This window comes from Tiliqua scincoides, chromosome 7 (assembly GCF_035046505.1).
Source record: "Tiliqua scincoides isolate rTilSci1 chromosome 7, rTilSci1.hap2, whole genome shotgun sequence".
In the NCBI taxonomy this organism is placed as follows: Eukaryota; Metazoa; Chordata; class Lepidosauria; order Squamata; family Scincidae; genus Tiliqua; species Tiliqua scincoides.
The window spans coordinates 51,182,043-51,204,918 of NC_089827.1; the positions used below are offsets into that span (position 1 = coordinate 51,182,043).

The 22,876-nt window shown below is 42.4% G+C and overlaps 1 protein-coding gene across 2 annotated transcripts in view; it reads left to right on the forward strand.

The window, feature by feature from the left end:
- Positions 1 to 7,321: 7,321 nt before the first annotated feature.
- The window catches only part of POLR3B (RNA polymerase III subunit B), a 77,518-nt gene continuing 61,963 nt past the window's right edge, over positions 7,322 to 22,876 (forward strand). For both annotated transcript variants that reach the window (XM_066633240.1, XM_066633241.1), the window contains exons 1-9: positions 7,322 to 7,394; positions 10,587 to 10,619; positions 10,897 to 10,953; positions 11,049 to 11,113; positions 11,367 to 11,442; positions 13,669 to 13,769; positions 16,388 to 16,479; positions 17,195 to 17,312; positions 18,439 to 18,547. In XM_066633240.1, coding sequence (XP_066489337.1) covers positions 7,323 to 7,394; positions 10,587 to 10,619; positions 10,897 to 10,953; positions 11,049 to 11,113; positions 11,367 to 11,442; positions 13,669 to 13,769; positions 16,388 to 16,479; positions 17,195 to 17,312; positions 18,439 to 18,547 — 723 coding nt within the window. In that variant the 5' untranslated portion in view covers position 7,322. The remainder of the gene's footprint in view (positions 7,395 to 10,586; positions 10,620 to 10,896; positions 10,954 to 11,048; positions 11,114 to 11,366; positions 11,443 to 13,668; positions 13,770 to 16,387; positions 16,480 to 17,194; positions 17,313 to 18,438; positions 18,548 to 22,876) is intronic.

Consider the following 22,876-nt stretch of genomic DNA (forward strand, 5'->3'; position numbering starts at 1 on the left):
CTTTCCTCCCTTAGCATTCTGTAACAGGCTGTAATAGAAGTGAGATGGGTGCTTGGCATCAAAACAAGTAATGGATGCATGAGCGGAGGGGCAGAGAACTGAGCCTATATGATACAGAATCCACGGATCTGGGGGGATGCCTGTGTGTATATGTACATACAGTGTGTGTATATATATATAATGTCTGAAAGGATTAATTCTGTGTTTAATGATGGATTGTAACATTTATTGTACTTTATTGACTGTAAATGTTTTCTCCAAAGCAAGCATTCAGTATATATAGAGTATAGGGAATTTGAGATAAATACTTGCTAATGTGACTTTTAAAAATGTTTCATGAAGTGCTTCCTCAAATACCTTTAGTGCAATAAAACTGAACATTGTTATTCAGATTTAATCTGAATTAAAATATTAATTTTGATGGCACACACTGCAAATATCTGTGACAATTTCCCCCAAGACCTCTAACAAGTGAAGAGATAATCTACTAAATGATTGTACTGATCCTATTATAGGTCATAGGACCAGCGAATATTCCCTGCCTTCTAAATACTAGCTATTCAGCAGGGCAGGGGGCTTTTATCATGTACAAAAAGTTCAGAGCTGTTCTGTTCTGGGAATATGGGGAGGTTTTTATACCTTATTTTTACAGTGGTGATAAACATCTTTATGGGCCACATGACACTTCAAAGTTTCTCCATGCAATCATGTAAGTATATGGGCTCCTGAATGTGGCCCAGTACAGGCATAAAACTCTTAATTTCAGAGCATGTTAAGAGATCTGGAGCACAGAATCATGTTCTTCTTTCCTATGCCAGTTTTCTTGCCCTTTCCTCAACAGACTTAACCATGACTGATGGTTATGTCTGCATTGATTGTAATCACAATTAATACTTATTACGTTTCCTCTTAAATATGTTTGCAAACCAACTTCAAACTCTGGTTATAATAGGTACTCGGATAAGTATTATCTGTGATTTAGGTCAGTGTAGGCATAACCTCATATTTGCTTCCAATCCTTTTAGCCATGGGGACTGTGTGGAGAAAGTTTAGTTGGTTGGGATATATATACTGCCCACACAACATGACTTTCTGCTCCTCATTATCATCTACCCACATACATGATTGTTTGCAGGAATTTGGTGGCCCTTGTTGTAAAGACCTTGTCATACTTTTACAGGTCCAACCTTGTTATATATGAATTTTTTTTATACACGGATTTGACTCAACACAAATGGCCGCTGCAAATGAGAAGGAATGTGCTGATCCCTGGAGAAGGGAAAAATGCACCCTTTTAAAATGCTTTTCTTAGTGTTGTAGAGATTTTTTGTCTCAACAGGATGAGAAGGGTCCTTTACAATAGTTAGAGAGAGGGCAGTCAGCTGACAATCTGTCAGTCATTCTCTCCCCAAGCAACCCCCTCCCTTCCCCCTGAACACAGGAAAGAACGATAATCCTTTCTAAGCGCCTGGAGAGAGACTGATTGTTGGATTAAAGATCAGCAAGGCTATTTTTAAATCACCTGAATAAAGGAACTTTGTTTTTTACATTGATCTGCTATAGTGCAATTTTTTGCCATCCAGTGAGTTCTGGGAACAGAACCCATGCAAATAATGAGACTCAACCTGTATTACTTTTTCATAGATCTTTTGAAATCTGGTATATGGTGTAATGATGGTCAGAGACTTAAATTCCGTTAGACTCAGAATCAGGGCACCTAATGTTTATTACTTTATGGCCAGTAAGTGTTTTTGCAAAGAGCTACTTTGAGAGAGAAGAAAATAGCAGGCCAGGAGCCTAACTCCACATTTCCCAAAAGTGATTTACTAGCAAAGTTCCATTTCCACAATGATTGCTCCTTCTATATCTATTTCTTGCTTTTGAGTTGGAAACTAGGAGGGGAAGGAAGACATTTCAGGAAGCCCAGATTTGGCTGTAGCTCGACCAGTTGCTGACCCCTACTTTATGACCAACCATACACTTTGCATACCTGTCAAACTATTTAGAGGTAACAAACTCCCATGGTCTTCAATGACATCTGGAAGAGTATTAAATTCAAAATTCATAGAAGTCGGTAGGAAAATTTTGATGCAGTGGATTGCTTGAGAGCCTGGAATATTAAACTACATTTTTTTTTGCATAGCTCAGGTTATTGAATCTTGAAGGGCTCCCCTCATCAGGTGTACAGTTCCTCCATTTAAGCCAGAATGAATTATAACTTGAAAACAATTACTTCTAAGAAGTATAATTATAGTATTGGTTCACTGTGATTCTGTTAAACAGCAAATGCTATACTTTTAATGTGTAAAATCTTCAGTGGGTACTTTTCTCTAAAATATTCCCTGTTGATATTTTGTATTCATACAGCTGTATTTTTGGTAAGAATGAATCTTTGCCCACTTTGGGAGTAAAATGCTGTGCACTTGCCATTCAGTGTCTCTGGCATGTTCGTCACAAAGCTCAACAAGGACCTCTGTGTTATGAGCATTGTGGTTTTTATAGTCAACTATTAATTTCTTTCAGAACTATATACATCCTCCTTTAAATGAACAAAAGAAAACCTCACCAAGTATAAGTTCTTTCGTTATTTTATGTTGGGGGGGGGGAGAGAATAATTTTTCTTCCTGGGACTTTAGACTTCCTTGTGTGGTTTAATGCATCAGTTGGTGTTTGTGACAGGCTTATATGGCTTTGCAAAAAACTGTCTCAAACCACACAACTGTTCTCAAGATGCTTTTGAGAGGGAGTATTCTTAACACCATTCTAGCCTTGTTCTTGGGGCCAAATTACATGTTACATCAAGCTCATCATTGCCCTTAAATGCATTTTTTTTGTTTTTGTTTCCTAAATAAACTGGTGGGGGACCAGGATTAAGACTAAGGTGGGACAAAGGGTTAAATCCCTGCACCCCCCTAGTTCTAATCTGGACTGTATTCCACTGTGGCTGCTATTTAGAAATCACTCAAAGCATTCAAATGCCCACGATGCACTTAATATGATGTCTAGTTGGCTCTAAGATATTTGTCCAATTGAATGGAAAATTACTGTTTTTAACTTTTCTAGAAACTGGTTTTGAAAAATTTGCATTGTGGAAGCAATTGTAGTATAATGCTTATACTAATGAAATTTTGTAGAGAACCATAAGACTTTTTGGTACATAACTGTTTTGTATCAAGAAGCAAATTGCACCCCAAATACTGATAAGAGAACTACATAGTTTATTTTTAATTTGGAGAAAAAGTCTAACATATATTGGACCTAGCTATAAGATTATATTATAAGCAAACTTTATTGTAATAGTGTTCTTGGGATAGATATATTTCTGTTAATCACTGTATATATGCAGAGAGATCAGGGCCAGTCCAGGACCTCCCAACACCTGAGGCAGCATGACAGATGCTACCCCCCCAACCAGATGGTGTGCCAACCTCTGTTGCCCCCACTCTCTAATGTTCTATCTTAGCACTCCCCCCCCCCACACACACACATTTCCTCTTCCTCTCTACTCCCCTCTTTCTTTTCCAATCCAGAGAGTGGGGGGAGAAGGAAGAGCAGTGCTGCCTGAGGCAAATGCCTTGGCCTTGTGGATGGACTGGCCATGAGAGAGATCAAATGGAGCAAAAATACATCCGTACGTTTCTAATCTATTGAGGAAACTGTAAAATTAACTAGAAACCAATTGTGCAGAGAATTATGTCAGCAAGCTTTATTTTGTGATTACTTGAAAAGGGCATTTTCTATAGCATGGCATGTTCATTTGAATGTCTCCTAATGTTCATAGCCTTTTGGATGTTCAACTTAATCTATTAATTTCTTGCATGTTTGCTGAATTTATCCAAATATGTTAAACACCTTCCCCCATTTTTTATCTGGCTTAATGAAAAGAAGGTCTTGTATGTAACTGGTATGTCAGGTGGTTTATTTGTGTGTAATATTTGGCATTGATTAAACTCTTGTTTGCAATTTTAAAAAAAGTGTAGTGGGTGTTTTGCTTTTAAAGTAATAACACAAAAAGCATGAACGCCACTGGTATAGGTGGCACCTCTGCTGACTCTTGGGTGTGTTTTTGTATAGCTACTGCAGGGCAACTGTGAGCTGAATTAAGCTCAGCTTGGTACTGATGCATGATCATCTCCCGCTGCGAACCAGTCCAAAATGTAGAAGCGAGTGAACTGCAAAGACTACTCTAACGTTTGTTTTACTGGAATTCTGATATTGGAATGTATATACATTCTGAAAGCCATAGTTTTTAAAACTTTATTTTTATAAATTACTTTTTATTGTGAACCCTGGCTAAACATAAAACTTTTAAGAAAACAATCTATCAAACACAACCAATTCAGTTAGCAGGCAGAGAATATACAGTAGAACCTTGGAACCCTTGCCACAGGATGGTATCTGGCCTAGATGCCTTTTAAAGGAGATTGAACAAATTTCTGGAGGAAAAGTCCATCACAGGTTACAAGCCATGATGTGTATGTGCAACCTCCTGATTTTAGAAGTAGGTTATCGCCAAATGCCAGATGTACCACCAGGGAGGGCACCAGGATGCAGGTCTCTTGTGGTCTTGTGTGCTCCCTGAAGCATCTGGTGGGCCACTGTGATATACAGGAAATTGGACTAGATGGGCCTGTGGCCTGATCCAGCGGAGCTCTTATGTTATAGCAAGTCAGGCCATTAGTCTATCTATAGCACTATGGGAGAATGGCTCTTCAGGGTTCCAAACAGGAGACTCTTCTAGCCTTTCCTGGTGTTGTCAGGGATTGAACCTGGACCATTCTGCATGCAAAGCATGTGGCGCTCGGCTGAGTTCTGGTTTCTCCTTTCACAAAAATTTCACTGTATTAATCCTTTCTGGCTGCTATGGGCACATTTAGATTGGGTTTTATATTGTGTTAAGTTTATCAGTTCATCCTGAGCACACAGATCTCACCCCCTCACCCATCTCACCCCCACTTCCAGGTGGCATATTCCAGAATTCAGAATTATTCAGATTAACTCTACCCATTGTTTCCTACTACAGATTGACATACTGTATCAGTAGAGATAGGCACTATTGTGTTTACAGCTGTCCATGACTATTAATCATATAATAATCTGGGGGGAGGGGGGCAAACTAAGAACCGTAAATAAAGGGAATAGCCCTACACAAAGACAGTTTATGATCTCTCTTCTCTTATTGGCCTGGTGTTGCTGCTACTTTTATTGTTCAATCAGCCTCACTTGTTAAAAGATGTGCATTCATGATACACACTTCTTTTAGGTCTCTCCCCTAGCTTCCTGATCATTATTCCTAATTGCATGGGGGGGGGCAGTGATATGCTATGATGTCCAAGGCTGGGGAGGCACAGTGCATGGAGTTTGACCCAGAAGTATGGTGATGACATCATCACATCATCAAACTTCCAGGTTGCCAAGTTTCTGCATTATTTTTACGCAGCGTCCAAAAATGCAGTGGAGGCTTAGCTTTTGCTGCTGCCGCTTTAGTCTCTAAACAGCAATAGACTAGAGCTGCAGCAGACAAGAGGTCAACCTCCCCTGTGATTGCACAACCCCTCAGAAAGTGGGTGGAGCATGTGTGCAATCACAGGGGAGGCTGAGGCTATTTTCCTTGTATGACAGGTGAGTCTCTGCCTGCCCTCATTGAATATCTGGGGGGGGGGATATTAATCTGAACTGCTCCCCTGTGATTGAGAAGACCTAGGAAGGGTGGCAAGGACTGCAAACGTTAAGAGCATGCATACCTTTCCACATGTCTGGCTGGCTGGCTGATAAAAGTATTATCCAAATGGTCCATTATCAACCTTTTAATCCCATTCTTCCTCAAAGTTCTTATATCAGTGGTTCCCAAATTATGGGTTGGGACTCATCAGTGGGTCACAATCCAATGTTTGGTGGGTCTTGAAAGTGACAAGCTCCTAGCTGACAAAATGTATTGAGCTGTATGGAAACGGAAACAGAGGAGCATGTGCATGTTCACTCATAAGTAGGCAAATGTGCCTCATCTCGCATTGAAGGCCAGGCAAAAGGGACCACAAGGCCACCAGAATGGTCCTGACCCAATGAACGTGGAGTTCAACATTCCAGAAATCCCTCTCCTGAATTGTAAAAAGGATAAAAATAAGCACTTTTGATTGACTGATAAAGTGAAACTTAAAAAAAAAAAAGTATTGTAAAGTAAGTGGGTCCCAACTGAGTGTCATTTTAAAAAGTGGGGCCCGGCGCTAAAAAGTTTGGGAACCACTGTCTTATATGGTTCTTTCCCTGCCCCCACTTTGTCTTCATGGCTGAGTGGAGATTTGTACCTGAGTATTTCTCAGTCCTACTCCACTGTAACTGCTCCACCATGATGTCTATAAATAGTGTTCTATGCATAGAGGTAGTTTCAAGTAGCTATGTAGTGGCCATGCAACTGAGCTGTGAATCTGGACTGCTTCTCCAGTTCAAATCTCACCTCTGCCATGAACTCTCATGAAGTGGGATCTTAGGCAATCCACTTCCCCTCAACTGTCAGCTCCCCAGCAGCAGCAAGGAGATAAAAATTATACCTTGTAGGGTTGTTCCATAGACAACAGCAAGAGCGCTCTGCACACTCAGAAAGCATTGTATTAAATGTTAAATATTATGATTGGTAGTTCCATTATAGTCAATGGAGCTTACTCCCAGGAAGGCGTGCACAGAATTGCAGCCTCAGAACCCAATCCTATGCATGTCTACTCAGAAGTAAGTCCCATTGTAGTCAATGGAGCTTACTCTCAGGAAAGTGTGAATAGGATTGCAGCCTCAGAACCCAGTCCTATGCATGTCTACTCACAGGTAAGTCCCATTGTAGTCAACGGAGCTTACTCTCAGGAAAGTGTGGACAGGATTGCAGCCTCAGAACCCAGTCCTATGCTGCATTGTAGTCAATGGGGCTTACTCTCAGGAAGGTGTGGACAGAATTGCAGCCGCAGAACCCAGTCTTATGCATGTCTACTCAGAGGTAAGTTCCATTGTAGTAATGGGGCTTACTCCCAGCAAAGTGTGGACAGGACTGCAGCTGTGCACAAGCTTTCCTGGACTGCAGTGCACTTCCACCAGAAGCAAGCATAACCCAGACTTCTGAAGAAACACCTTCACCCTCTCCTGCTGACGAAACTCAGCATTGCAGGACACAGTGCGAGTACAGTACTTGGGGGGAACTATAAAGTGGCGGAACCTTTGTGGCCTGCCCTTTGCAGCTGGGGGGTCCGGCTTCGAAATCGCACACGGTGTGTCCGTCTGGGGGGCCCGGTTTCCCCGACGCACACGGTGTGTCTGAGCGCTCGGGCTGGTCCTGCAGCATGGACGCGCTGGCGGCGGAGCTGGGGGCTTCCACCCCAGAACAAGCGGCGGCTCCTATAAACACAGTGGAGGTAAGGGAAGCCGGTGGGGACAATCGAAGAAAGCACTGGGTAGGGAAGAACGTGGAGGCGTCGCCTGGCCCCACCATGATGCCGGCCTAAGGAACCGTCTGTGTGGCTTCCCAGGGTGTTGGTGCGCATGCACGACGTGGCCCTTAAGAACCCTCCTGTGTGTTGTTGGATGAACCACGCATGCGCAGAGCTTGCGCTGTGTTTAGCTGCTCAAGGTTGCCCCCTGGTGGGCAAGGCTCACCTGGCTGTTGCAGGTGCATCAGCAGAGCCAGGCTGGGTCAGGGAAAAGGGGTTATCCCTGCCTGGGTGGGGTGGTGAACCTGGACATCTGGTGCCATTCAGGTGGGCATTTTCAATCCTAAACTCCTTGTAGGGGAGGGTAGAAAGCAGAGCCTTGCAGGCTGGACCTGTGGTTGTGCCACCTCCATTTGGGACTCCATCATGACTTGCCTACCCTGGGGGGGTTCATAGGTCTCAGTGTCAGGTGGGATGCTTCAGGAATAGAGGCTTAGGACATTGTATCTCAACCAGTGGTATGGGCACCACCTGTGGTATTTGAGGTGGTGCCTGGTGGTACTCGCGGGACCCCTGGATGCCTGCCACCCGGCAGCAAGACCAGGAACACGACACGACAAACAGCAGTGGGAGGCTCCAAAGCATGCTTTTATGCACTCAAAAGAGCCCTCCCACCCAACCTGAGCCTCTTACTGGTGTTTATCGCATTGAGAGAGACCTTTATTGGCATTAACTCAGACTCCAACAAATAAGTTATTAAAGAAAAATAAAGTGTAAAATAAATAATAAATTAAAAAGGGTCACACACAAATTTTAAGGTTAAAATACAAGCAAGCCATACAAAAATAAACCATATTACACCAGTCTATTTCCATACTTTTCTACGACTGCATTTGGCCTCCAACCCAGAAGTAACTAGTAAGGATGCCATCACCACTTACTACCGGTGGTACTTGGACCATGTGAAGTGGTACGGTGGAGGACAAACTTTGAGAAAAGCTGGCTTAGGAGAAGCAAACCTGGGGAGTGGGTAATTTTCCTCCTGACTTGTTAAGTGCTTTTGCTGCTCCTCTGCTTCCATATGCATCACACTCCACCACTGCTGAACCACGAGAACAGGGTGACCGGATGTCATAACTGCAAAAGGGGATCAGGTACCCCAAAATGTAGGACATCCAAGAAAAAAGTGTAGGACATGGCAAAATAAAAGCTAAAAAAAACTGGTATATTGATTTCATGTGGTTAATTTAAACACCATATTGCTTATTATTAAATTTTAAACTATATTACATAAAAAATTTTAATTGCAAGAAGGCTATGTGCTGCCTGCAGGGACCCGCTCATGGGGAAAAGGAGAACATTTAAGTTTTTTCCCAGGATATGAGGCTAAAAAAGAGGACATGTCTTGGAAAAAGAGGACATCTGGTCACCCAGTATAAGAAACAACTAGGCTCTCACTTTTGAGAGTTTCCCTAGGTCAGTGTTTCTCAACCAGTGGTACTTTTACCGGTGTCCTTTGGTACATCTGGGACCTCCAGGTCCCCGCCACTCAGCAGCAAGACCTGCAACATGACAAGCAGTGATAGGAGGCTTGATTTGGCAGGCAGAGCTCCAATGTGCACTTTTCACATGCTTGAAAAAGCCCTCCCATCCACCCTGAGCCTCTTACTAGTGTTTCTGGCCTCCTAATCTGGATGTCACTGGCAATGACATCATCACCAGTTAACTTCCAGTGGTACTTCAATAGGTGAACCATGTGAAGTGGTACAGCGGGGGACAAACATTGAGAAAAGCTGCCCTAGGTTATACTTTAAGCCACTGTGCTCTTTCTCCCCACATAGTCCATTAGACAGCACGCCTTGTCTCCCAGGCTCCTTCCTGTGAGCTTGTGGGTTAAGGCTCTGGATGCCTGACAACTCTCAGAGGTCTTGGGGAAAGACCCTGGATCCTCAGCTGCTGTCACTCCACTTTGCGGTTCCCTGCTGGCTTAGAGCAGCTGTTTTCAACCATGGCAGAATTAAGTCCATGGCTACACAGGTAGCTCCATGTGTTCTGTTTGCACAAACATGTGTCCAGTTCAAAATAAAGGAAATCAATATTTAAGTAGTATGGTTTACTACTGTTGGTTTACCACTAGGCCCTAGGGCAGCGGTTTTCAAACTCTCTAGGAGAGTTTGAACCACTCTAAGTCATTGCGGGGGCAGGGGGGAGGGAGGCAGTGGGGGTGGGGGGAAGGCAGCAACGCGATCCCCGGGATCGCGCCGCTCAGGGGGCTGCAGGGCTTGGCTGTACTTACCAGAGTCTCCTGAAGCTTCCCGGGGGTGCAGGGAGCCCTGTGCAACTGTCTGCAGGGCTCCCCGAAGCTTTAGAAGTGAAAGTGGAGCGATTGTGCCCTGCCTCCATTAAACTGGAAGTGGAGTGCAATCACTCCACTTTCACTTCAAAAGCTTCAGGGAGCCCTGCAGACGGTCGCGCACACCCCCTGGAGGCTGCAGGAGGCTCTGGTAATGACAGCCAAGCCCCTGCAGTCCCCTGAGCGGCACGATCCTGGGGATCGCGCTGCTGCCTCCTCCCTGCCTCCTGGCTGCCCCGGCCCTTTAAGGGGAAAGAGAACAGGACCCTCAGGCTGGGGTGTTGCAACACCCCAGTTTGAAAAGCCCTTCCATAGTGCACTTCACCATGAGAGCCTCTGTGCATACATGCTCATAGAGCCCCAAGATTTCTCCTACCCTGGTATGGCTAAGTGGGAGAGAGAGAGAGAGGGAAATATTTTCCTTTATCTCTTCCATATCCCTGTGGCTTTCCTTCACCCACCTGTTGATCACCCACTCATTGTTGAACAGCAGCATTAGTGAGCAAGTGGACTTGGGTTTTCCCTCAATTTTCTTGGGAGAAAGAATTGCCCACATGAGTCTTGCATGGGTGGTTCCTTCCCCCCAAGGGGAAATAAAGGGCCTTTATTTTGTTACACTCTTACTTGGGTTGGAGCCACTAGTTTTCAGAGTTTTCATTAAAAAAAAAAGTTGGTGCTACTATTAAATATACCTATCTGTAAAAATATATTAAATATACCTATCTGAAATGAAGCAATTTACAAAGAGTATTTCCATGTTTAGCTCTGTGAAAGTTTCATCCCTATTTCTGGAATGTTGTTTTAAAGTGTACTTTTGTTTTTAGGAAAAATGGAGACTACTTCCAGCATTTCTGAAGGTCAGTATGTTTCTCTGTGTCTCCACTTGCTAATAAGAGCGCTGAGTTGATTTTAGTGGTGATTTGATAATCTGAAATATTACTAATGTTCTTGTTATTGATGGGATGACATTGCTAACTTATCATGTACTTTGGGCACATTAAGATCATATTGTCCTTATTTTTAGTTGTTACTCCATTCTAGAACAGTGCTTTTCAACTTTTTTCAAATATTGCAAGTACCAGGGTTGCTGTATTGATATTTACCGAAAGTAAATTTGTTTTGTGATTGTTTTAGGTGAAAGGACTTGTAAAGCAACACATAGATTCGTTCAATTATTTTATCAATGTGGAGGTAAGCAGTTTTCTTTTTTTTTTTTTTAATAGCAGAAAGAATAAAGCCCTTGATAAATCTGCAGAATACAGGTTTTGTCTCCCTTTTCCCCCCAGATAAAGAAAATAATGAAAGCAAATGAGAAAATTACAAGTGATGCTGACCCAATGTGGTATTTGAAGTAAGCCTGGTTTGATTTTGGCTGGGGTTGTGGGCTGTTTTAAAAACAAAAGCAGGGTGAGTGGAAAATTAGCATGAGAGTTTGGATTTGAGTACCCTGATAGCTTCAGTGTGTTCTGTCAAGAGCTATAAGCTGTGAAGTAGTGTGTAAGTAGCACAAGTGTAGAGTATGATACGTGATATTGGTCATCTGGCTGAGTAGGATGCAGTTGCCAATTGACTTTTATTCTTAATTTGATTTTATAATGTTGCAGATATCTCAATATATACGTGGGTACTCCAGATGTTGAAGAAAGCTTTAATGTAACAAGACCTGTTTCTCCTCATGAGGTACTTGCTCCTATTCATCGTTGAAGTTTTGTGTGAACCAGCCAATAGAATTTGGACCTCCAGCTATAATCTATAATTGAGACCTATTTTATACCAACAAATCAATCAATCAATCAATCAATCAATCAATGAGACCTGGTTCATGTGGTTTGTGAGCTTGTGAATGGGAGTCAAAGGAGCACCAACTGAACATGCTCCCTCCTCACCATTTCTCCTTACCCCACAAGTAATACGAGGGTCGCCCAGAAAGTAATGCACCACATTTTTTTTCTCAGCCTACAGTAATGGTACGAATGCAAAACTTTAGATATACATTATTTGAATTTTCAGGAGTGCGCACACAAATTTTTGGTTTCTTCAGACAGATAGCGTAGCTGCAGCAGTGTTTCGAAATGGCGTCTGTAAGTGATGTACGTTACAAGCAGCGTGTCGTCATTGAATTTCTCACTGCGGAGAAAGAAACTGTTGGGAACATTCACAAACGTTTGTGTACAGTTTATGGAGAATCTGCAGTCGACAGAAGTACAGTTAGTCGCTGGGCACAGAGGGTGAGGCCATTAGAAGGCGGTTCGGCAGAGCTCCAAGATTTGCAGCGTTCGGGGCGGCCATCCACGGCTGTCACACCTGACAAGACGCAGCTTGCTGATGTGCTCATTCGCGAGGACCGACACATAACGACTAGGCAGTTGGCGCTGAAGCTGTCAATCAGCAAAGGAAGTGTGGATGCAATCATCCGTGCTCTTGATTACTCAAAAGTGTGTGCACGATGGGTTCCGCGCTGTCTTACGGTGGACCACAAATCTCTCAGAAAAAACATTTCTTCTGAGTTGCTGAAACATTTTGAATATGAGGGGGAAGTGTTCTTGTCCAGGATTGTGACAGTTGATGAAACCTGGGTTCGCCATTTTGAGCCCGAAACACAACGACAGTCGATGGAATGGCGTCATCCTCGATCTCCACAGAAGAAAAAATTCAAAGCAACTGCTTCCGCCGGTAAGGTCATGATCACTATGTTTTGGGACTGTGAGGGCGTCATACTCATTGATGTGATGCCAAGAGGCAGCACCATTAATTCTGAAGCTTATGTGAAGACATTAACCAAACTCAAGAAGCGCTTCCAGCGACTTCGGCACCATAACAACCCAGGTGAATGTTTGATTCAACATGATAACGCTCAGCCTCACACAAGTTTGAGGACTTCGAAAAATATCACTAAACAGGGTTGGACTGTGTTACCCCATCCACCCTACAGCTCCCTCAGACTTCCACTTGTTTGGGCCATTAAAGGATGCCATTCGCGGAAGACATTTTGAGGATGACGAAGAGGTGATTTGCACAGTGCAGAAATGGCTTCATGACCAGAACAAGGAGTGGTACCGACAGGGCATACATGCCCTTGTGTCTCGCTGGAGGAAGGCCATAGAACTGGATGGAGATTACGTGGAAAAATAGGGAGTGTAGAAGAAACATAATTCTTTCTTGTGTGTAAGTTTCATTGTGTTCAATAAATAATTGTTGAAGAAAAAATATGTGGTGCATTACTTTCTGGGCGACCCTCGTATGTTTGTGAAACCACATTTGCACATATTGACTGAATCTGGGAACTGTGGTTTACAAGCTTTGCTATGGAACCAGAATTAACTTTGTTCCCAAGCTGCGGAAGAAGGGGGGAAGGGAAGGAAACTGCTGCTACTCCATTTTGCATTCAAAATTTGCCAAACCATGGTTTGCTAGGATGTCTGAATCAGGCCAATGATTGAATTCTGAGAGACTTTCAGTCGTACTCAAACTTTTAAAATATACTGCCTTTCAAAATATATGTACTGTGTGTTTGTTGCATGTATTTTTGGAATGGGTTATCAGTCAGATGACTGTGTTGGACAACTTTACAATTTTATATGAATTTTCTCTTAAATAGTTTTTGTCAGCTGTTCAGTAGTTTGTGGAGAAGTTTTTCTGTACATGCAGTAGTGATATAGCAGAGTAGTTGATTAACAAGCTGGGTATTTGTATTTTCTCTGCGTGATTATTTTATCAATAGGCTAATGTTGATGAATCCAGAAATATGCCAGTTATACTTCTTATTGTTCTAGATCTTTGTCATTTGATGGAATCAATCGAGCAACATTTTAATATTTGTCAATTTATTTCTGATACAAGCCAGTGTTGTGATGCTAGCCCATCATTGGCATAGGATGTTTACTTGTGTGGTTCTTCTCTTTTAAGTGTCGCTTGAGAGATATGACCTATTCTGCCCCAATTACAGTGGACATCGAATACACTCGAGGTAGCCAGAGAATTATTCGCAATGCATTACCTGTTGGCAGGTAAGATACCAATATCAATGGTAGTACACTTGTACACTCAGTGATGTACTTGGTGTGGCGTCCAGGGGGTCACCTGGTTCAGGGCAGCATCATCTGCCTTCCCTCACAGAGGCCATCTGAGGGCCGGGGAGACTGTTATTGGCCTCCCTGGCCCTCAGAAGATCTTTTAAGGCCTTCTGGAGGCTGAAAATAGTCTCTTCCAGTTTTCAGCCAAAAATGGTCCTGCACACAGCCTCCCCAGCCTTCAGGCCTTCAGATGGGGGTGGTACCCCTGGAGGTGTGCTTCCAGGTGGCACAGTGGTGAAGAATGCCACTGTGTACGTTCATGTTACATTCTGCATGACTAACTATGCAAACATCCGAGACGGCTATTGAAGGGTGCAGTCTACGAGACACTGCTTTTGTATAGCTAGCTTTCATTTTCAGTGGAGTTTGTGCAAATCTTTCCAAGTTGCTGAGCCCTGGATAAAAACTGAGGTTGCCTTTGTTATTGATGTGTGGAGGGAATTCTCTGCGTCTGTTCCAGTGCCTGGAACAGGAAGAACGTTGAGAGTGGGAATGAGCACAAATCAATTCAGGCTGTAGAGGATTGTGCTCTGTCTCCCTTTGTTGCTGCCTGAGTTCACTTTTGTTTAAAGAGCAGGGAATTTATACAGGGCAGGGATGCAAACATCCCAGTCCCTGGTCAGTACTGGGGACTTAAACCTTGGGCCTAGAAATTGGCTACCAGATTGCTGAAGACATCCAGATCCTCATTTAGTTTTAGAACAGATGTTTGTTTAAGTTTGGAACAGATGAAATAGTTGTAATGTGAAGAGCTTACATCTATAAGCTATGCAGATGCCTTCACTACAGAATAATCATGATTCATGCCCAGTGGTCACTTATTGGAGGAAGGGTTCTTAAGTGAAAGGTTATGACTTCCACTGTAACCCTAAGCTTCTAGCATCTGTCAAGTATGTGCTGACTGGGAGCAAAGCGGCAAGAGATGTCAGAGCACACTAGCAACAACTGGATCCTTCCTTTCCCACCTTTGCTTTCAGGTCTCTATCTCCCCTCTCCACCCCATCCTGGCTCTTAAGCTTTTAAAACTTGTATGCCCCAGAATGCAGGATCTTCTCATTTCATGTCAATAGAGAGCTTCTCTGTGTATTTGAGGGATAGGGAAGAGTGGAAGGTAAGCAAGTGTGCAAGAGTGCAGTTAAAATTGTGCGTGTAGCCTCGATATTATGTGGTATTATAATTTTCTGTTCTCCAATATATGGTGGTTGACATTATTAAATAAGAATAGTTTCTGCTTTTCAGCAAAAAGGTTCACAAACCAGCTTATATAGCTAAATAAATAAAGCATTGCACCCACGCATGTTTCATAAAACCATCTTGTAGCCTTTCCCTTCAAGATTTCATGGTGGGTAACAAAGCATTTTGTTTGTCTGCAATATAAAGACTCGGTGCTTTCTTTGCTCTGTGTCCTGAGATATCCATGCAACATTTGTCCGCAAACTGGCTGATGCTTCTGAAATTAGTAACTGAGGAATTAGGTAAATTATGCTGCTGATCTAGAGTGATTGACACACAAAGCTTCTTATCTCCGGCAAGTAAACAAATATGCTGTCTCAAGGGAGGTGGTAGGAGGAACCAGGGCAGCCAGCTGTGTAGGTGGACTGCATTGAGAAGACAGCATCTCTTAAAATGTAGAAATTTATTCTAGCCTAGGCTTTTAGGCAATTGAAAATAACCTTTAAAAAAAAAAAAGCCTGGTCTGCACATAATGAGATGTTTAAGCATTAAAAGGTAAAGTGGGGAAAGGGAGTGACTGCATATGTGTACTTTTTGCAGTCAAACCTGCCATATGATGCAGATGTATCTTTGGAAATAACTATTGCCTCAAACAAAGCTCCATCTGCTTCTTCTAGGAAACTCCTATTCTATGGCATGGCAATGTTATGAATCACTCTTGCTTGAATCACAACAAGGTAGATGCCATGTCTGCCCCGGCTTACTGGCTCCCATCTTCCCTGGCTGAAAATCAGTCCCACCTCCCCTTGTTCTCTTGCATAACCATTTTGAGCTATCAAACCAGATCATAATGGGGTGAGACCAATATAGTTCGACTGTATAAGAAATATAAAAAACTGTGAAATACAAAAAAACTGTGGGAAAATATTTTTTCAAAACCTCTCTGTGCAACACATTTTATGCATTTTGTATTTAAATTAATTGATTGCGTGATCACATAGTGTTAATAATGGCATGAAGTGCTCATTTACCCCAGTTTCAAAGATCTGGGCAAGAACTCTCTACTGCAGAAACTGTATTTTGAGGTCCTGTTATGGTAAAGAAGAGCCATCCATAGATCTATTCTCTGTAAGTCTGGGTAGGTTCTTTTTAAAACTGTTTATGCCAGCAGCTATATCATAGTTTTAAAAAGAGCTAGCCAGACTTGGAGGATAGATCTGTGAGTGGCTCTTCACCATCACAGCTCAAGACAGGACTTTTCTCCATTACCCTGCTTGTGAACTTCCCAGTAGTGTTTTTCTGGCCAGTGTTAGGCAGAGTGCTAGCCTTTGTTGGGCGTGGTTCATCAAGGTGATTCCTGTTTTTTTGGATCTTTCCAGAATGCCAATAATGCTGCGTAGCTCCAATTGTGTTCTTACTGGGAAGACTCCTGCTGAATTTGCCAAACTTAATGAATGTCCTTTAGATCCAGGTAATAGATTTTCTTTCTCTTTGCTCCTTTGGGATAAGTTGTATTTATTTTAATGGGCTACTCAGTGGAAGCTTGCAATGGTTGGGCCAGTATGATTACTCTTAAGACTCGATGCATGTTAGAGGATATTCACTAATAAGTTTCTACAATGCTCAGACAGCCTCCCATCTAGGAGTGGAGTAGCACCAGTAACAGCAGCACACTATGTGGTCTTTGTGTTTTCCAGCTCCCAAGTATTCCTGGGGTCTGCTGGACATTTGCAGCTTGTGCTTGCCTCAGAGTGAAGCTGTTCTAAGTGCCTGGAGAGAGGGAGATTGATTTTCTGCCAGCTGCCCTCTCCTGCATTCGCGAGGCTATTGTTAAACAACATTTTTCCTTTAATTTAAAGGGCCCTTCTCATCTTGTTGAGATAAAGCTGCAGGTGGAAAATCTGTGGATAATTTAGTAGTATCAGGAAGTCATGGCAGCACAGTGGAGTGTTATAGATTGTCCCTCAGGGACATGCAGGGGAACTAGATGTGTGTGGGGAAAATGCTCCCTTGGGTTGCTGAAGCTATTTTAGGCATCTCTTTATGACTTAAAAATTGTAATTGGAATGAGAGATTTCCTTACCTATTCTTTATTAGATATACATGCAAGCACTATTGTTTTCAAAGGTGTGCAGATTCCAGTGGGTATGTCTTCATACCTGTGTGTTCCATTTCCCATTTGATAGGTGGCTATTTCATTGTGAAAGGTGTGGAGAAGGTGATACTTATTCAAGAGCAGTTATCAAAAAACAGGATCATAGTGGAAGCAGACAGAAAAGGAACAGTTGGTGCATCTGTTACCAGGTAAAAGAATTGCTGAGTCACTGCAGATATGTAGTCATTTTATGCACCATGTTTGGGATCCAAGAAGCTATGTAAGACACACTCAACAACTTGGGCATACCTAGTGAGACTCTTCACTGTTTTACTTTGAACATCAGATTTCTTCTTTCATGCCATATCACAGACTGCTTTGGAAAGTCCCCTCTTGTTCAGCTGGCTTGCTAGATGGCATTTTGAAAGGGTTGGGGCGTTGCTTATAGAACACTGGTCCAAAGCCCCACAAAAATTTATTTTTTTAAACCAATTTATATCCCACCCTTTCTGTTCCTTCAAAGGCAGTTCATAATTCATTACAATTCAATAACAACAAGATAACCTCTAGTACAGCTAAAGATATTAAAATAGCAAAGTTTGAGATTAATTTGGAACCTGGCCCAAATAAAGAACTTTATTTCAAAGCATATGTTATGCAGCACATCTCTTTGTTAAATGTAGCTTCAAATGTTTCTAGTCGTAAAGGTATTGGAAGAGAAATATAACCAAAACTTTGTGGCAAGAACTCACTTATGGATCAATGGATCAAACAAGGCTTGTAAGCTATAGGGCTTTTTGAAGGATAAAATGCTGAAGACTGATATTTTGCTCTAATTCTCACTAGAGCACAATGTACCTGCAGACTGAAGCAAGAGTTGACAATGTGTCATATCATTTTATTATTTTATAGAAAACCCAAATCCATGTACTTTACAAAACAGTAGAAATAAAATAAACCTGGCTCCCAGGTTTATAGTTTAAAATGGCAGAGAAGTAGAGAAAGGGGTTTGACACAGTAGCCAGATCCCTGCTTTTGCCCACAAACTCCTTAGAAACTATGCCAATGGGGCATGTGCTGCATCCTGCAGTTGGGTGGCAGTCACGGAGGCCTCCTCAAGGTAAGGGAATATTTGTTCCCTTCCCTTGGAGCTGCATTGTCCTTACCTCTGTGATGGAAAGTTGGTTAGGATTGCACCCTATGACGTTCAGTGTTCAGATAATGAAGAGGTAAGGGTTTGGCTTAAAAAAATTTTTTGGTCCTCATTGACTAAATTTTGAAGATTTCTAATATAAAAATCCTAGTAACATAACCTCTGTTTTTACAAATGTGTAGTTCCACTCATGAAAAGAAGAGTAGAACAAATATAACGGTGAAGCAAGGAAGATTTTACCTGAAGCATAACACATTGTCTGAAGATATTCCTATTGCAATCATCTTCAAGGTAATACTTTTAAAGAATGATCTCCATTTTCACACTAAGAAAAGCCTACAGAATAAGTTAAAATGTCTGAACCAGTATTAGACTGTGTGTACCTGTCGCACATTTCTGTTATCTTGTGTTGTACATTGTAGCATTTGTAATTGTTAATCAGCTTTGAATTGGTGGTTTGTACCTCAGTCTATGCTGGGTCCTATCACTGGCACTATATTGTCTAAATTATTTTTTTTAACAATAGCAAGAAAAACAGAGGGAAGATGAAGGAATGAGCAAGCAGTGGGGGTGTACATGTGGACAAAAGGTTGATATGATGAAAGATTAAAAAGTAGATCCCAGATCTGAAAAGGTTTGTGTAAGTGTGTTATGGAAGCAACTTCCTTTAATGTATTTTTCAAAGAATCTGCAACTCAGATAGAACTGGGATCTTCTCTAAGGGAGACAAGTAGTTGATGGCTGGAACAGATATGTGGCCTAATGCTTGGTTCTAGGTTGTACATTCAACTGAAGCAATGCTTGATCTGCACTTTGGGGTTGGGCCGAACAGTAACCTTAAATAGGTTTGAGAAGCATTGCCAGAGGAGGGCAGCACTTGCTCACAAAATCAGAATAGTATCAATAATGCTGTGAAGGTAAAACAGGGTTTTTGGAATTGTTTTTGCTGTTGTCACATCCATCTTGGAATGAGACATTTGGAAGGATTGTGGTTTTATGGATGCATTTGTGTAATGGACAAATCATCAGTTATGTCTTAATAAGCAACAATAAAACAATTTTTTTATCTAGATCCTTCCCAATCTCTTTTTGCTTGGTTATCTTTCAGAATGCTAGACTCCACACATGCTTTAAGGCTGCTTCAGATAATTGCGTTATATGCATGCAACTGTATTTCCACCTGTGTGATAGTAAAAAAGTGGATTTTTACTTTTGGACTACCAAACATATTTGCTGTAGGTCATAGAATGAATTTTTATTGAACTGGTTTATAAAGATGGTGTAATCGCCTTGATAAAGATTCATATCAAACTCACTGGGAATGGAGATCTTAGCAGCTGTCCAGTCTAAAAGTCAGATCAGTCCTAAGAAGTGTAATGTACATTCATAGCACTTGGAAACCGTTCCTATACAAATGATATTGAATACTGTTGTCTTTTTCCTCCTTTCAGTCATTGACTACAGATTAATTACACACTGGGTACAGAAATATTACTGCTCTATCTCTGCCACCACTCAATTTTAGTGGATGTCCACTGGTTCTGATGTTCTGTGAGAGGGAAAATAACTTCCCTTTATCCATCCCACGCATAATGTTATATGTTTCAATCATGTCCTCCTTCAGGTGCCTTCTTTCTAGACTGAAGAGCCCCAAGTGCTGTAGCCTTTCCTCATAAGGCCAATTCCCCAGCTCCATAACCATTTTGGTCACTCTCTTCTGCACCTATTCCAGTTCCACTATATCCATTTTGAAAAATGAAGACCAGAACTGGACACCATACTGTGTCCAATACTTTCCAAATACACCATACTTTCCAAATGTAGCCTCACCATTGATTTGTAGAATGATATAATAGCACTGGCAGTTGCATTCTCAATTCCTTTTTAGATTATCCTGAGCACGAAATTGGCTGTCACTGCACCCTAGGTTGACACTTTCATTGAGCAGTCCACCACCTTCCTAAAATCTTTCTCCTGATCTATCACAGACAACTCAGAGCCGATCAGCATATACGTGAAATTTTGTTTTCTTGCCCCAATGTGCATCATTTTACACCTACTTAACACTGAAATGTATCTGCTGTTTTGCTGCCCATCCCCCAAGTTTGGAGAGCTTCTTCTGGGAGTTTTCAAAATCGCTTTGGGACTCACCACCTGGAAAAGCGTAGTGTCATTCACAAATGTGGCCTTTAGAGATCCTTCCAGTGTAGACATGCAACATGGGATTTAGTCGTTTGCTGGTCTTTAAAGGTGACTATCTGGGGCCTGAGTCCGTAAAGCACCCCACGAGGGTTGGATGAGCTCTGTTACCGACGTTTTTCTGGTGTTTCTGCTGTACATTTGCTGTAAAGAGTAATGAGCACGAAATTGGTAACGCAATAACTTTTCAGTTAACAGAGACTCTTTGGCAGCTGCCATTACATTAATATATGCGGAGGATTTGCTGGTGGTTGTGCTGTCTGAACTGGAGCACGTGATGTGGTTTGCTTAAATGCTTGCTGCTTTGGAGGGCTTCTGGTTTGATTTAATATAGTGTAAAGAGCTGTGAAACGCACTTTTTCTTGCCAAGTACCCAATTTTATTTTTATATTTTTACTACCAGCTCTTTGTCACGGATCCACTGGCAAATCATCTGTATCAGCTCCTGTTTAAAAGCTATTATTCTGGTTCCTATCTTGCAGTTTGGCACTTAGCACACGCATCCTGCTCTTAATGCTTCTTCTTGGCTGTAAGCCACTTTGAGTAGCTTGTAATCTATAAACATCAATAAATAGAGCTGCTTTGTGTGTTTATAGGCTGTGTGCTTGTGACGTACTACATAGTATTGAGGGTGCCACCTGTGTCTATTCCACTTCATTTATAAGTGAGAGGGAGTGCCCAGGGGCTATGGGATATCTGTTTCGCTTCCTGGTGTGCAACCAGAAGTATAGTAGGTGGAGCTGCTTGCAGCAGGAGCTGCAAGGCTTTCATGTCAACATTTGCGGTTTGACATACCTGCTGGGAGTGGGGTCTGGAGCAGTCACAGGGTCTGTTGAGGTTGTACCATCATATGAAATGGCCTTTGGCTGAGTTGGGATCAGCCCGTTTAGCCCAATGTCTGCTTTGAATGGCAGCAATTCAGAGTCTTGGGCAGGGGTCTGTTCTGGGTCTAATAGGCAATGTTGGGCATTGAATCTAGAGCTTCTGCATGCAAAGTATCTGCCCTGCTGCTGAACTATGACACTGCAACTTGCACTACTAATGCATTTTGGCACCAGCTGAAAACCTTTTTATTTTGTTTGGCCTTCCCCTCTTGATAGTGGTGCTGGTTTGGTGTTTCTATCTGCTGCTTCTGATCTATGTTTTGAACTGTTTGTTGAATTTTTGGTGTTTTGTTTTTTTTAAAACTTCTTGGTGCTACTCTCCTTGAGTGCATCCCTGAAGGAAGGGAACATGAAGGAAGCAGAATATGCTTTTTTCATATAAATAGTTTTTCAAACGAAATTCTGTAGACTGGCTGGCAATAGCAAACTATTCTAAAATCAAAGACACAGTGAGACATTTAGCAAGGAAGTTATTTAAGCTGTTTCTGCTCAACATTGCATATATGCAACAGGGATCAAATGTTCCAGTGGACTGGGCAGAAATGGGTTAATGCAGTTTAAAGAAAACATGACTGAAGCAGGAGTGGGGGGTGGGCGTTATCCATTTTCAGTGGGATGCACAGTGTCCCCGATGCATTGTTGTTTTGCGTGGCTTCAAAAGCAGTATGAATGCAAGCATAACTTTTCACCCTCCCAACTTGTGAGAAGCATATTATGTTCTCTGCAAAGAGAAGGTTTAGTGAGATTATTCCCTGTTTCTAGTTATGGCAGGATTCCAGGCAAATGTGTGAAAGGAAAAACTTCAGTACTGTACTATCTAGACTTCACTGCTGGCTGCCACCTTGAAACACTTTATTTAGAGAGAGATCCAGGAGAATGTTTTTCCCAAAACCTGTTAAGTGCTTTCTTAAATTGTTAAACTTTATATTGTAAAAGAAGCTTAATAAGATGCTTATGAATGAATGAAAAACAGATAAGAATGACTTTTAAGTTGGGTTGTGTGTGAAATAATCTTCTGTGTTCTCTCTCTCTCTCTCTCTTTTTCCTTTCCAATGACAGTATTGGGGGGAGAGAATGAGAGTGAGAGAGTGGCAGCTCCATGTGAGCTGGTTTCCTGGAGATGTAACCAGTGTCTTGCCACTGGCACCCTTGCCAAAGAGCATGATGAGGCAGTGGAGAAGGCAAAGGAACTGTGACGTCAGCATTTGTGTAGGCCCGAAGCTGCTGAGTGGCTAGTAGCCATGATTATGGTGACCCATGCACAGGCCATGAACTTGGTGGTCTCAACAGCTGCGAGCGTGTGTAATGCTGACTTCACAGCCCCCATGCCACCCTCTCCAACCTCCAGTAAGTCATCCACCTCCCTCATTCATCCACCTTAGCTTCCACTGAACCCTCTAGTGCAGTGGTTCCCAAACGGGTGGGTCATGACCCACCAGACTGGGAAACACGTAACTGGCCCCTTAAGGGGCAGGGGGGAAGGCGGCACGCAATCCCCAGGATCACGCTGCTGCCAGGGGAGGTTTCAGCTTACCAG